General features: G+C 46.5%; 1 protein-coding gene across 6 annotated transcripts in view; it reads left to right on the top strand.

Annotated features, from left to right (window-relative positions):
* The window catches only part of RNFT2 (ring finger protein, transmembrane 2), a 61,918-nt gene that overhangs the window by 17,008 nt on the left and 29,613 nt on the right, over positions 1 to 15,297 (top strand). For all 6 annotated transcript variants that reach the window (XM_069558645.1, XM_069558647.1, XM_069558644.1 and 3 more), the window contains one exon: positions 2,706 to 2,859. In XM_069558645.1, the coding sequence (XP_069414746.1) occupies positions 2,706 to 2,859 (154 nt within the window). The remainder of the gene's footprint in view (positions 1 to 2,705; positions 2,860 to 15,297) is intronic.

Genomic DNA, 15,297 nt, shown 5'->3' with positions numbered 1-15,297 from the left:
GGCCCAGAAGATCAAGGTCCTGGTGGAGGGTAGAGGAGATGGAGTTTCCCAGAACCTTGGATGAATTTCCAGCTTGTGCTGTTTTCTGGGCATGATCACATTCGCAGGCCCAGACCTCTGTGCCCTCATCAGACCAGGGCTGAGTCAAACTGGCAGCAGATGAAGGGAAAGAGAGCGTCTTGGGGAAAAGCAATAGAGCGCCTTCCCTTTTGATGTCAGTGGTCTGGAGTGTGTTTGTGATACCAACAGCCATTATCTTACTTTGCTTTCCAAGTGAGCAGGGTATTGCTGTTGCCATTTTACGGGTAAGGAAACTGAGGCTTAATGAAACCCTTTTTAATGAACCTTAGTCCTGGTAGGTGAAAGCAAGTTTGAATCATCCCAGGATTTGAAGTCTGATTACCAGAAGGTCATAGTCCTGCCACATACCAGCTTATGCCCTTTGGCAGATAGTGGAGCCTTTTTGAACCTCCCCTAGTTTCTGTGTTTGTGAAACTGGGAGCAAGTTAATTGCTGCTTTACCCACCTGAACAGGCTAATGATTACAGAGGCCAAATATTATAATATGCAGAAACTACTGGGCAAACTGTGCAACATTTGATATGTCCTAATCATGTCATGATGTTATTGTTTTATGATGAATTACTATACCTTTTGGTGGTGGTGGCTAATGGGGTGGAAAACTGACAATAAAATGTATCCGTCCATTAAAGTTCATAGTGTATCTTAGAAATAAGTGGATGTAGTGATCAATCTGTGGAAAAACACTTTGGCATCTCTCCGGCGTCAAAGCCAACAGAAAAACACAAAGATGATGAAGTAAAACCCAGGTAGGTGAATGTAACAGATTGGTGTCTCTGGGATAAAGTGGAAAGTGGAAGGCACATCTTCATTTTTTTGCAATCAGAGATGCATGCATAACAGAGAAGCAGGGCGTGAAAGTCAGCCCGCCAGCCTGGGATATGCCCAGGGAGGGACAAGAGCAGAGACGAAGAGAGGAGCTCAGGGCCGCCCGCCTCTCCCCATATCGTAACCTGGGTGCGTCTCAGACTTGGAGACGAGGCATCCCATGGAGATGGGGCTCAGATGTGGAAGGACACTGACAGTATCATGAGAGATTGCCAAAATAGATTATTTTCATTGATTTAGCCCATAGTCTGGCTCTTCAAAGATCTTTATTATAAATAGAAATTGACTTTTAAAAATAAAAGTAAGAAAACAGACCATTTGACTCCTAGAATGCTCTCATCAGGGGACCTCAGCTTGCACTGTTGTCTGCCAGCCCAGCAGAGTATGTGGGAAGAGTTTAGAAAGCACTCAGTCTGGGCTGTGTGCACTGTGTTGGGGGGACAGGCACGACTCGGAGTGGCCTTTCCTTGGAGCTTCTAATCCAGCAGAAAGAAAAGCAAGGGGCCCAGCACGGTTTGGGTGCTGGTTCCAGTCCTAGCTCCACATTCTAGCTGAGATACTGTGGGCTCCATGATGTCACAGAACTCCAGACTCCCCAGCTCAAAATGCGATAATCATAGTGCCTACCAATCAGAGCCCTTGGGAAGATGAAATGACTTGAGACACATACAGCAGGTGGAGTAGGGCCAGCATGATGTAAAGAACCAAGATATTATTAACATGAATAATAACATCATCTGCAGAGGTGACAGATAGCAGTGCTGCTCCACATGTGGGCCATGGACCAGGGTCAGTTTGAGAATGACTGTTTGTCTGTCTCCCGTGAGTGAAGTACAGAAGTTGAGTGTGAGGTTGCCTTACCTGGTCATGGATGGGTAAGAGGGATTACACACTCCAAGCAGCACTACCGTAGAGTAAGGACTGAGGGCAGTAATTGTAGCTAGCACACCTGGGTTCAGATCTACCACTGTTCTTTCGTATTTGTAGGACTATCTGCATGTTCCTTTACCTTTCTGTGTCTCCATTTTCTCGTCTGCGAAATGGGTAGATAACAGTGCCTGCCCCATAGAGATGTGGTTATCACTGTCAATGCTGCTTGGCAGAGTCTGTAGTATGTCTATTATCGAATCCCACCAATAACCCTAGGAGGGACAGAAAGATTCCCATTTTATTGATGAGAACACTGAGGCTTATAGAAAGAACACGATTTGCCTAGGGTTCAAAAAATGGAGAAGCCTGGATTCAAATTCGAGTCTGTCTGATACTCATGCCCGTATGCTTAGCATGCAGTATGACTTTGGGTAACTTACCTTACCTCTCCAAGCTTTAGTGCCTCATTTATAAAGTGAGGGTAAACAATGCTTACTGCACAGAACAATAAGATACAGTGAGTAAAGGGCTTAGCACGCTGTCACACATCAAAACCTTCCTCCCTGCTTCTCTCTCCCTCCTTCATGGTGTTGGTCAGCTTTTTTTCTCTCCTTCCCTTCCTTCCAGTTTCTCTTGTGGAAGCCCGTTGTGGACCCATAAAACTGGAGGGGATTTTAACTTATGATGTTCTAGGCCAAGCTCATCATTTAACTCTCAGGGGAACTGAGGCTCAGAGAGGTTAAGATAGCCACCCGAGGTCACACAGCAAGATAGTAGCATATTCAGGAACAGAACACAGATGTCTGACTCAAAGTTTAGTGCTCTTTCTACAGGTAATATTTACAAGGCTCCCAGAGTGAGTAGAAGGAGCTGCCAAGGGCCAGTGGTCCTAAGTGAGCACTCTGACACTCTGACTCCTCTCCTAGCCTCATATTCCTGAAGCCCAACCTGGACACACTGGACTTCTTCGACCTGCTGTGGATCGTAGGCATCGCAGACTTTGTGCTCAAGTATATCACCATTGCTCTCAAGTGCCTCGTCGTGGCCCTGCCCAAGATCATCCTGGCCGTCAAGTCCAAGGTAGGCACAGGTGGCAGCCCCCATCACACCGATCATGCAGGGGTTCTAGTGCGCCTCCTGCAGAAAGCAAGGTTGGACTTGAGCAGAGCTGATGTCACGTCATCAAATGAACAGAACCTGAGCTGGTAGATCTGGTAACCCACCTCTCATCGTTGCTTGAAGCTGCGCATTGTTCTTTATTGTCATCACCCTCCCGTCACGTCTCTACTCTCCAAGTGCGTTTCCTAAGTCTTATTGTGCAAAGCTGGCCTTGATGCAGTTTTCTTCTAAATTTCTCCCGAGAAAGGAAAAGAGCACATCAACGTGCCCTGGGTCCTGCTTTTCCCAGGGAAGGGTGGCTCTCACAGGTCTCACTCGTCATGGCTTCTGTGGCATGTTCTGTAGGGGTAACTGAGGCTCAGGAGGAAAGAGCTCTGATCTACGAGTGATGCCTGCCGTGGCTGCAGGAAGAGAAATGGTGACAAGGGTTCTCTGCAGTGTCGTCTCAGGGAAAGGTCTGCAGCAGGTGTTGGTATGAGGAGGTCTTGGGGGATAATCATTGTAATCCAGAGAACTGGGCAGGGTTAGGAAGAGACATCATCATTAGGTCAGAAAGCTCAAAATTTGTCCCGGGCCTTGGTTGGCAGAAGAGCAAGTTGGAATTGACCATTCGTTTTGAGTGACAGCTGGTCAAATCACTGGCCAGGTGTGTAGGAAAACTACACTCCTGTGTTTCTTCTGTACACACACATGCTCACTACCTCTGACACCAGATATGCGGGTTTTCCACACGTCATGTAATTCTCTGACACCAGCTGGGTGTCCAACAGTTTATCTAGTTCTGACACCATCCACCTCAAGATAGTATCAGATCCCATGGGAGAAGGGCTTAGTCCCACCAGACTTCTCCTGTCCCTTCAGATGGCCAGTCACAAGCCCCAGGTTGTCACCTGTGCTTCTGATCAAACAGCCACAAAACAGAGTTCCCACAACCCCCTTCTTGGGTTCAGTCACTTCTAGATGCCCTGAGCCTTCTCCTTCATAGCATTTGTGACACTTTGTGGAAGGCAAGAGATGTGAATCCAGGCATGTAAGGAAGCTGGCTTAACACTGACAGCCTGGAATAACAGTGGCTTGCAATTATTGAGCACCGACTGTGAACCTGAGACTGTGCTGTGCTTAGTCACTCAGTTGTGTCCGACTCTTTGCAACCCCATGGACTATAGCCCACTAGGCTCCTCTGTCCAGGGAATTTTTTCAGGCAAGAATACTGGAGTGGGTTGCCATGCCCTCCTCCAGGGGATCTTCCCAACCCAGGGATTGAACCCAGGTCTCCCACACTGCAGGCAGATTCTTTACCATCTGAGCCACCAGGGAAGCCCAACAGTACTGGAGTTGGTAACCTATCCCTTCTTCAGGGGATCTTCCTGACCCAGGAATTGAACTGGGGTCTATGAGCACTTTATGTATGAATTCCTTTTGTAGCCTCTTCAATTCCTCCCAGAGATACTATTTCTCTCATTGGTGATGAGACGGAAGGACAAGCAGCTGTTACGTGGTAAGGGTTGGGACTCCAGCCCAGAACTTCAGCTTCAGGGCCCAAGCTCTGCCTCAAAGTAGCTATGGGAGAAAGATACGGAAAATGGGCAGAGGATGGTCACTCATCACCTCGTACGTTCTGCTTCTTGCTAGATTCTTTTCTATGTCTTGACTTGTGTAAGGCTCTTAGCACCCCTCTGAGAGAGAGAGAGAGATTATGATCAACTCTTTCCAGATGAAAAGCTGATATAGTCACCCCTCAGTATCCGTGACGGGTTGGTTCCAGGATTTTCCTCGGATAGCAGAATGCACGGATGCTCAAGCCACTTACAGTTGTCCTCCTGCATCCACAGTCCCACATCCTTAGATTTTCTACATGAGAGTGGCTGAATCCACAGACGAGGAACCTCTAGACCAGACCCTACTTCTTTCATTTCTTTCCATACACCAGCTAGTCCCAATCTGACATGTGGCAGATGCTCTTGTCCCATTTTCCCCATGAGAAACCTTCAAGACAGAGATGCTGAGTGACGAACCCATACAGCTTCCAGAGCCGGCTCTGTGCTGCCCTTTCTCCTACCCACTGATCCTTCTACCTCAAAGACCTTTTTCCTTTCTTATCTCTTACCTAATTCACGCTCCTCCTGCAGATCACAGCCTCTTGGACGTCCTCCTGCCCTTGGGATGAGGGATGGAGACCCTACTGGGGCTCTCCTAATGCCTTGTGCTCCCCCGTTCCAGCACTCACCACTCTGACCATAATTGCTTGTTTAATTGTCTGCCTGCTCTGCTCAACTGTAACCTCTGTGACAGCAGGAAATGAATGCATCTGGTTTCTTTGTTGATAGATCACCAGCATCTGATAAGTACTCAGAAATGTTCATTGCATGTAGATATGGGGAGTGGATGGATGGACGAATGGCTATATAGGTGAATGGATGAATTGAATCGATAGCTGGGAAGGTTGGTGGATATGTGGATAGATGGATAATCAAGTGATTGTGTGGATGGATGGATGGATGGATATTTGGATGTTGGATGGATACGTGAATGGATGGATGGATATTTAGATGACAGATGGAGATTTGAATGGATAGATGGATGGAGATTTAGATGGATGGATGGATATTTGGATGGAGATTTAGAAGGATGGACAGGTAAGTAGGTGGATGGGTGAGTGGATAAGCTGATTGTCTAGCTAGCTACACTAACTGTCATCACCTCCTCTTAACTGCAGTGAGAGCTTAGACTCCATTTTCAGCTCAGCTCAGACTTCTCATGTCTGGTAGATGTCCAGACACCCTGTTGTGAAGACACCAAAATCTGCAAGGCAAAGTAGTACTCACTTCCCTGTGCTAGAAAGGAACACGCAGGGGCCTTCAAAAAATACAGCCGCCAGACCAATAGTAATACATACAACTAAACATTGCTGAACAACCACCAGGAACCAGGCCGTGTTTAAGTTAAGCACTGCCATTCGTTCAAGAACAGTTGCTAAATGCCAGCTGTGTACCAGGCACTGTTCTAAGCACAGGGGTATATCCGTGAACAAAGTAGACAAAAATCCGCTTGCTCATGGAGTTCACAGTCTGCTGAAGACATTGTCTTGTTTAATCTTAACAATCCTGGTAGGTAGATACTGTTGGTATCTCCTTGCATGCTTGGCGCAGACACCGAGTTAAATAACTTGCCAGAGATTGCAAACCCCAGCATAATAATACCCACGGCAATAGGAGCAGCTGATACGGAGTCAGGCCTTCATGGGGGCCAGGCCTGGCTCTAATTCATTTTCTTCTGACATCTGTTCTAGAAGGCAAGTGCTGTTGTTTCGTGGGTTTTTAAAAATTGAGGTAAAATTTACATAACATAAAATTAACCAGTAATTATTTAAAAGTGTGTTATTCAATGACATTCAGTACATTCACTGGTAACCATCACCTCTGTCTAATTTTAAGACATTTTCATCACCCCAGAAGGAAACCTCATACGCATTCAGTCACTCCCCCTTCCCTCTGACAACCACCAATCTGCTTTATATCTGTATGTATTTACCTTTTCTGGGCATTTCATATAAATGGAATCATACATTATGTGACCTTTTATGTCTGGCTTATTTCCCTTAGCATCTTATTTTCAAGATTCATCCACATTGTAGCAGATGACAGCACTTCATTTCTTTTTATAGTTGAATAATATTCCGTTGTGTGGAGAGACCAGCATTTGTTTATCCATTCATCTGTTGATAGACATTCAGGTTACTTTCACTTTTTGGCTATCAGGAATAGTGGTGCTTTGAACATTTGTGCACAAGGATCTCTCTGAACAGTTTTTCTAATACTTAAGACTGGAATGGCTGGGTCATATGGTAATTCTGTGTTTAACTTTTTAAAGAACCACCACACTATGTCCCATAGCAGCTATACCATTTTACATTCCCAGCAGTTGCTAGTTTTATCCCTGTTTTCCAGAGGAAAAAACAAACCCAGTGAGAAGTTAAGAAGAGGCCCAGAGTCACGCAGCTTATATATGGCTGAGTGGGGATTTGAACTCAGGCGGTCTGATTCCAGGACCGCTCTGAATCACTAGACCACATTCCCTCCCAGGGAAGTTCTCGGCATTTGCCTGGGGAAATTCCTGTGTTGGCTGAGGAATGATGTCCCCATACACCATCTCTAGAAAATTCCCCCAAGGTTCAGGCAAACTTTTCCTTACTTCCTTCTTCTTCGACGGGCACTGCTGGGGGTCAGGGGGCGGGGATGAGATTCGGCACCCCTTCTCTGCACTGCCGAGGTGTGGGCAACAGTTATTAATGCCTCCCTGGCAACTATCCAACTCCCTTTTTCTGATTATTATTATTTTATTCGGCGAGATTAATGTGCCAGGTCAGAGCAGAATCCAGCCTGTAAGGAGTGATGTGAATAGTCTCCTCAAGATAAATTGCAGGCTTGGAAAAGGTTCGCAGCCTTTCCTTGCTTGTCTGAGTGCTCTCCCGAATCCTCATCAATCCTTGTCTGGGCAGAAGAAAAGGATGGGTCTTCATTTGCAGCTGGTGGGGGGAGGGGGAAGGCACACATCTGTCAGGGACCCTAATGGCTCACAACACAGATGCTCTTTCCTGCGCCTCCATGCCGTCCACTGAGAGGGTGGGTTGGTTTTTAATATTATAATCATTGTATTGGAAGGGCTTCTGGAATTTGGGTTTGCCTGATGGCCCCACAGTCCCTGATGTGTGAGCCCGGATGAGCCACCGATCCCCACATGCCTCCAGACATGTGGGGAGGCAGACCCTCCGGAAGGTCTGTCCGGGATCTTCTCACACCTGGGCCTCCCAGGATCTCCAGGCTCATTGGCCAGCCAAGAAGGGAGGTGGGGTTAACAATGGTGACCACCCATCTGTAACCTCAGCCCAAACCATCACCCTGGCCGGATGACTAGAGCAGCCACTTGCCATCGTAAATCTAGATAACTTATACAACCCATACATCTAGGCCCTGCCCAGTCAGACTGCCACCCACTTCTCTGACCTCATCACCCATGACCTTCTCCTCTCCCTTGCTCACCCTGGACCAGCCAGCACCTTCCCTCTCAGGCCCTTTGCACTTGCTGCCCCCTCTGCCTGAGGAGGTTTTTCCCTATGTGTCCGTGGCTGTCCCATTGCCATCATTCTACTGTCACTCCAGTGTCCCTCCCTCTGAGACTCTGTCACCTCCCTGACGGTGGTCCCCAGCCTGCACTATCCCATCACCATTTTATTTCTTCCTTTAGCATGTACCAGTATCTGCAATGACTGAATTGTTTTGTGTTTATTTTCTCCCTCTGCTACTCGAGTATAGACTCACGAGGATGGAGACTGTCAAGTCTGTCTTGATGCATAGGAAACACACCGTAGGTATTATGGGCTGAATGAAGAGCCTCATGTTAAATTCCTATCGGGAGGTTAAAACCAGGTCTGCTGCTGCCCGCGCCCCCCCCAGCCACCTCCCCCCCAGCCACCTCCCCTTTCTCTCCTCAATCCCACTGACATTATTTGGAACTTATTTGCTTAAAGAGGCAGTGCTAGACCTTGAGAATATAAAAATGAGTAAGACGCCTTCCTTGCCTTCATGCACTCCCTTATTCTCTGCGAGTAAAACTTGCTTTTGTATTAACCTAACCCAAACCTAGTTACCAGCTTCTCAGGTGGCACTAGTGGTAAATTACTCACCTGCCAATACAAGAGATGTAAGAGACGCAAATTCGATCCCTGGGTTGAGAAGATCCCCTGGAGGAGGGCATGGCAACCCACTCTAATGTGCTTGCCTGGAGAATTTCATTGACAGAGGAGCCTGGTGGGCTACAGTCCATGGGGTCACGGAGCTGGACATGACTGAAGCGACTTCACGCATGGGTAGTCTACTGACAGCTGAGTCAGTGCTGACCTGATGAGAAGTTGTAGGGTCAGCAAACCTGGGTTCCAATCCTGATTCCCGGACACTTATTGCCTCTACAGCCTTGGACAGGTGACCTCACTCTTTGGAGCCCTCAGCTTCCTCACGTCTGAAATGGTCATTTTTATCCCGTTAAGGTTTTTAGAAGGTAGAAGAGTGGGTGTCCAGTTGCTGGGTGGTTAATAGGACTAGCAATGTCAGAAACAAGGAAAAGTTTAGCCAAGCTGTTTCTCCAAAGAACACAGTACATGACCAACTTCCTGTCTTTTCCCATCGGAACAGGAAAGAGAAAGCCCTTCCCATGTCTGAAATCATCGTAACTGACTCCTAGTGCAGTCTGGATAGCCATCCCCCCGGATGAGAGGTTTCCAGAGGGCGAGATTCCACGAGCTTTCAGCCCAGTGGTTTGTCTCTAAGTACAGGGGAGAGCCGACAAGAGCAGGAAAGGTGGTTTTCTTGGATGTGAGAGCTGAGAGGATTCATGAGGCTTTTGGTGCCATTAAAATCCCTCTATTTCCTGGGCCCTGAACCCAGCACTTTTGCTCTGAGTGGTTTCCCATTGATTGAATCACCTTCCCTCCTGGAGGTCAGCCATTCCCCTCTCCACTCCCCTCCTAAGCAGACACAGGTCTCCACCAGGGCAGGGCTGGGTTTCCTAGGTCTCAGCTGTGGCTCTCACAGTACATGCTTCTGTGTATGAAAGTGCAGAACTTCTCAATGAGCCAGCTGTACTTGGCCCAGCTGCCCACACAGCTGGACTAGAAGGGGTTCCCAACCAGGGGGACATTTGGTCATTTCTGGAGATATTGTTTTTTAATACTGATGAATTTGGTTACGTTGGGTCTTAGTTGCAGCATGCAGGATCTTTCATTGGGGTGCACAGATTCTCTAGTTGTGGCCCATGGGCTGCAGAACTCTCAGCCTCAGTAGTTATGGTGCATGGGATTCATTGCCCCATGGCATGTGGGATCTTAGTTCCCTAACCAGGGATCAAACGCACGTACCCTGCATTGCAAGGCAGATTCTTAACCAGGGACCACCAGGGAAGTCCCTCGGGAGACATCTCTGATTGTTATAATGGGGTTGGTTGCGGGGAGGGTGGTATTGGCATTCAGTAGGTAGAGAGCAAAGATGCTGCTCAGCATTCTACAGAGCACAGGAAAAGGCCCTGAGACCAAGGATTATCCAGTCCCCAGTGTTGAGTGCCAGGGTTGAGAAACCCTGGGTTAAATGTTCATTTTATGGACTGAAATGTGTCCCTTCACCAAATCCATATATTGAAGTCCTAAGCCCTAGTACATCAGAATGTGGCTGTATTTGGATAGAGTCTTTAAACAGGTAATGAAGTTAAAATGAAGCCATTAGTGTGGGCCCTAATCTAATATGACCAGTGTCCTTATAAAAAGGCAGTTAGGACCCAGACACCCACAGAGAGAAGACAACATAGAGACACAGGAGAGAGGCAGGAAGCAGGCCTTTCCCTTACAGCCCTCAAAAGGCACCAACCCTGCTCACACCCTGATCTCAGACTGCTGGCCTCCAGAACTGTAAGAAAATAAATTTCTGTTGTATAAGCCCCCCATCTGTGGTACTTTGTTATGGCATCCCTGGGAAATTAATATACCTACAGACCAGTTTATTTGTCATTCTGAGTCCTTTTGAGAATGTTTTCTTCCATCTATTCAAATGTCTCTCAACTTTTTCCCCATTCCTCTCATTATTGAGAACACCATTTTTTAAACGGGTTATATAATCACAGAGTTCAGAAGTCAAAACAATATATGGTGAAAAGTCTCCTTCCCTCTCCATCCCCCAGACACCCATTTCTCCTCCTGGGAAATAATCATACCATCCTTGAATCTTTTTATAGCTACTCCGCCACATACAAGCCAACCAATGTGTATGTTCTTCCTACTCATCTTTATATTTTCACACAGTAATATTCTTTTTTTTTAACTTTGGGGTACAGCCAGTTAACAATGTTGTGATAGTTTCAGGTGAACAGAGAAGGGAGTCAGCCATACATATACATGGATCCATTCTCCCCCAAACTCCCCTCCCATCCAGGCTGCCTCAGAGCATTGAGCAGAGTTCCCTGTGCTGTATAGTAGGTCCTTGTTGGTTATCCATTTCAAATATAGCAGTGTGTACATGTCCATCCCAAACTCCCTAACAATCCCTTCCCATCATCCTTCCCCTGGCAACCATAAGTTCATTGTCTAATGAACCCCAAGCTCATTCTTCCAACAGTGATATTCTATACATAGCTCCCACCTTGCTTTTCAAAACAACTAAACTATCTGTGTTGGAGATTGTTATACACAAATACAAATGGAGAACACAGCGCGATGGTTAAAAGTCAGACTGTCTGGGTCTGGCAGACCTGTTTGAGAAGCCCTTTGCCATTTACCAGCTGTGGCACCCTGCAGACTCGCTTCCTCAACCGTAACATGAGATCATCGTAGTTCCTACCCTTGTTAGTTTTCAACTGTTGCCTAAGAAGTTACCACCAACTCAGTGGCTGAAAAACACCCATTTGTTAGTTCACAGTTCTGTAGGTCAGAAGCCAGGTGGGCTTGACCATGTTCTCCATAGGGTCACATGAGGTCAGAATCAACGTGTTGGCCAGGCTGTGCTCCTGTTGGAGGTTCTGCAGAATTGACTTCCAGTCTTATTTGGTTATTGGCAGAACAAGGTTCTGTGTGATTATAGTACTGAGATCCCCATTTTCTTTCTGGCTGTTGGCTGGGGATCACTCTCAACTCCCAGAAACCACATTCTGGTGTGTTCCTGTGGCCTCCTCTGTCTTCAAGCCAGAATGGAATCCTCCTCGTGCTTCATGTCTCTGTAACTTACCCTTCTGCCTTCAAAGGGCTCATGTGATTAGAGCAGACCTACAAGACCTCTAGGACCCTGATTAACTTCACTGACCCTCAATATCCCCTTCTTTAAAATGGGAATATCAGGATTTAACCTCACAGCCTGTTGTGAGGGATAATTGAAATAACACAGGTCAAGTGATAGCTGGCTAGTTATTCTTCTTTAAGTATAGTTGAATTACAGTATTGTATTAGGTTTACAGCAAAGCGATTTGGCTGTGCATATATGTACATTGTTGTTGCTGTTCATTCGCTCAGTTGTGTCCAACTCTTTGAGACCCTATGGACTGCAGCACACCAGGTTTCCCTGTCTTTCACCATCTTCTGGAGCTTGCTCAAACTCATGTCCATTGAGTTGATGATGCCATCCCACCATCTCATCCTCTGTCACCCGCTTCTCCTCCTGTCCTTAGTCTTTGCCAGCATCAGTGTCTTTTCCAGTGGGTCAGCTCTTCGTATCAGGTGGCCAGAGTATTGGAGTTTCAGCTTTAGCATCAGTCCTTCCAATGAATATTCAGGGTTGATTTCCTTTAGGATGAACTGGTTTGATCTCCTTGCTGTCCAAGGGACTCTCAAGAGTCTTTTCCAACACCACAGTTCAAAAGCATCAATTTTTCAGCACTCAGCCTTCTTTATGGTCCAGCTCTCACATCTGTACATGACTACTGGAAAAACTGTAGCTTTGACTATACAGACATTTGTCAGGAAAGTGATGTCTCCACTTTTTAATACACTGTCTACATATCCACTTTTTATTCTTTTCCATTATACTTTATTACAAGATATTTAATATAATTCCCTGTGTATGTACTCAAGTTACTTCAGTTGTGTCCGACTCTTTGCGATCCCATGGACTGCAGCCCACCAGGCTCCTCTGGCCATGGGATTTCCCAGGCAAGAATACTGGAGTGGGTTGCTATCTCCTTCTCCAGGGGATCTTCTCAACCCAAGGATCAACCTGCGTCCCCTGCATTGCAGGTGGATTCTTTACCAATGAGACACCAAGGAAACCCATAGTTCCTTAGGCAATACAGTAAATCCTTGTTGTTGTTATTAGTTATTGTTATTCTAAAGAAAATGAAGAGCATTTACAGTTTAAGGTAAGCAAGAAAGTCAGAATCTAACCATAATCAGATGGAAAAAAATTACTATTTACTAAACTATTATTCTGAGGCCTTCAGTTCAGTTGCTCAGTCGTATCTGACTTTCCGACCCCATGAATCACAGCACACCAGGCCTCCCCGTCCATCACTGACTCGCGGAGTTCACCCAAACTCATGTCCATTGAGTCAGTGATGCCATCCAGCCATCTCATCCTCTATCATCCCCTTCTCCTCCTGCCCCCAATCCCTCCCAGCATCAGAGTCTTTTCCAATGAGTCAACTCTTCGCACGAGGTGGCCAAAGTATTGGAGTTTCAGCCTCAGCATCAGTCCTTCCAATGAACACCCAGGACTGGTCTCCTTTAGGATGGACTGGTTGGATCTCCTTGCAGTCCAAGGGACTCTCAAGAGTCGTCTCCAACACCACAGTTCAAAAGCATCAATTCTTCGGCGCTCAACTTTCTTCACAGTCCAGCTCTCACATCCATACATGACCACTGGAAAAACCATAGCCTTGACTAGATGGACCTTTGTTGGCAAAGTAATGTCTCTGCTTTTCAATATGCTATCTAGGTTGGTCATAACTTTCCTTTTAAGGAGTAAGCGTCTTTTAATTTCATGGCTGCAATCACCATCTGCAGTGATTTTGGAGCCCCCCAAAATAAGTCTGACACTGTTTCCACTGTTTCCCCATCTACCATGAAGTGATGGGACCGGATGCCATGATCTTCGTTTTCTGAATGTTGAGCGTTAAGCCAACTTTTTCACTCTCTTCTTTCACTTTCATCAAGAGGCTTTTTAGTTCCTCTTCACTATCTGCCATAAGGGTGGTGTCATTTGCATATCTGAGGTTATTGATATTTCTCCTGGCAATCTTGATTTCCAGCTTGTGCTTCTTCCAGCCCAGCGTTTCTCATGATGTACTCTGCATAGAAGTTCAATAAGCAGGGTGACAATATACAGCCTTGACATACTCCTTTTCCTATTTGGACCCAGTCTGTTGTTCCATGTCCAGTTCTAACTGTTGCTTCCTGACCTGCATATAGGTTTCTCAAGAGGTAGGTCAGGTGGTCTGGTATTCCCATCTCTTTCAGATTTTTCTAGTTTATTGTGAGCCACACAGTAAAAGGCTTTGGCATAGTCAATCAAGCAGAAATAGATGTTTTTCTGGAACTCTCTTGCTTTTTCAATGATCCAGCAGATGTTGGCAATTTGATCTCTGGTTCCTCTGCCTTTTCTAAAACCAGCTTGAACATCTGAAAGTTCACGGTTCATGTATTGCTGAAGCCTGGCTTGGAGAATTTTGAGCATTACTTTACTAGCGTGTAAGATGAATGCAATAGTGCGGTAGTTTGAGCGTTCTTTGGCATTGCCTTTCTGCTTCCTTAGCAAGATTATTAAAAGGTGTAGCTTCCTGGAAATGGCTCCTGTGACTTTAACTTACATTTCATCGGCCACCACACAGTCACAATTGCTGCATAGGAGCTGGGGCCCATCCTACAGCTGGGTTCCAGTGGATCTAAGCAAAAAAAATAGTTCTTATTTTGAAGGAGGAAGGGGAGAATGGATCTTGTGAGGCACCAGCACATGCTGTACCAGGTTGCTTATCCCTGATTTGTAGAATGAAGGACCCAAGGCTCAGCAAGGTATATTCATTTACCCAAGAGTCACACAGCAAGCCTATGGCAGAGCTATGACTTAAGGCTAAGTCTTCAGATGCCAAGGAAGATGCCCCCAGAGACCAACAATAAGAACATAATCAATACTCTGTTTATGATTATTGATAATCATAATAAGATAATTATGATGCACCAATAACAAATAGTCAGTGTCCTTAGTACTGTTCTGAATGCTTCATAGACGTGAACTTTTTTAATCATTGCAACAACCCTATGTAGGAGATACTTACTACTCCCAATTTGCAGATGAGGAAACTGAGGCACAGAGTGGGTAAGTGACTTGCTCAGGGCACATAGCTGATGAGTGGGAGAGCTGGGATTTGAACTTGGGCAGTCTAGTGCCCGACCTCCCCCCTCTTCACCACTATCCAGTCCTCTCTTCTCTGCCCGTCTTTCCCTACCCCTGCCCTCCTGACTCAGTTTCTGCAGCACAAATAGCGGCAACAACCCCGCTTTGTGCAGCTGGGGAAGAGCCAGGATCACTCCCCACCAGTCAAGTGCCCGAGACCCTCCTCTCCCAGCCCCTCTGGTCCATAATCTTATCTCTCAGCTACCCTGACCCCCTTTCTGTCTCAGAGGCCCCACATCATTTTTTGTTGTTGTTTTGTTTTTTCCCCTTCCCTTCGTTCCCTGGGAGACTCGAGGTCTACATTCTGCCTCCAAGGAATGCAGTACAGATGGGCCAGAGCAGGCACCTGGGATTTCCTGCACCCAGCCTCTGCCCCTGGGGAAAGGGGGGGGGGTCTTTCACCTTATTTATTTATCTAGCCCTGCTCGGCTCCACACCCCCCAAGCTGTTGTTCCCCACCGGGGAAGATGAAAAATGGCTTCAG

Source organism: Ovis canadensis, chromosome 17, assembly GCF_042477335.2.
Source record: "Ovis canadensis isolate MfBH-ARS-UI-01 breed Bighorn chromosome 17, ARS-UI_OviCan_v2, whole genome shotgun sequence".
Lineage (NCBI taxonomy): Eukaryota > Metazoa > Chordata > Mammalia > Artiodactyla > Bovidae > Ovis > Ovis canadensis.
This window is presented reverse-complemented; position numbering and strand designations above follow the sequence as displayed.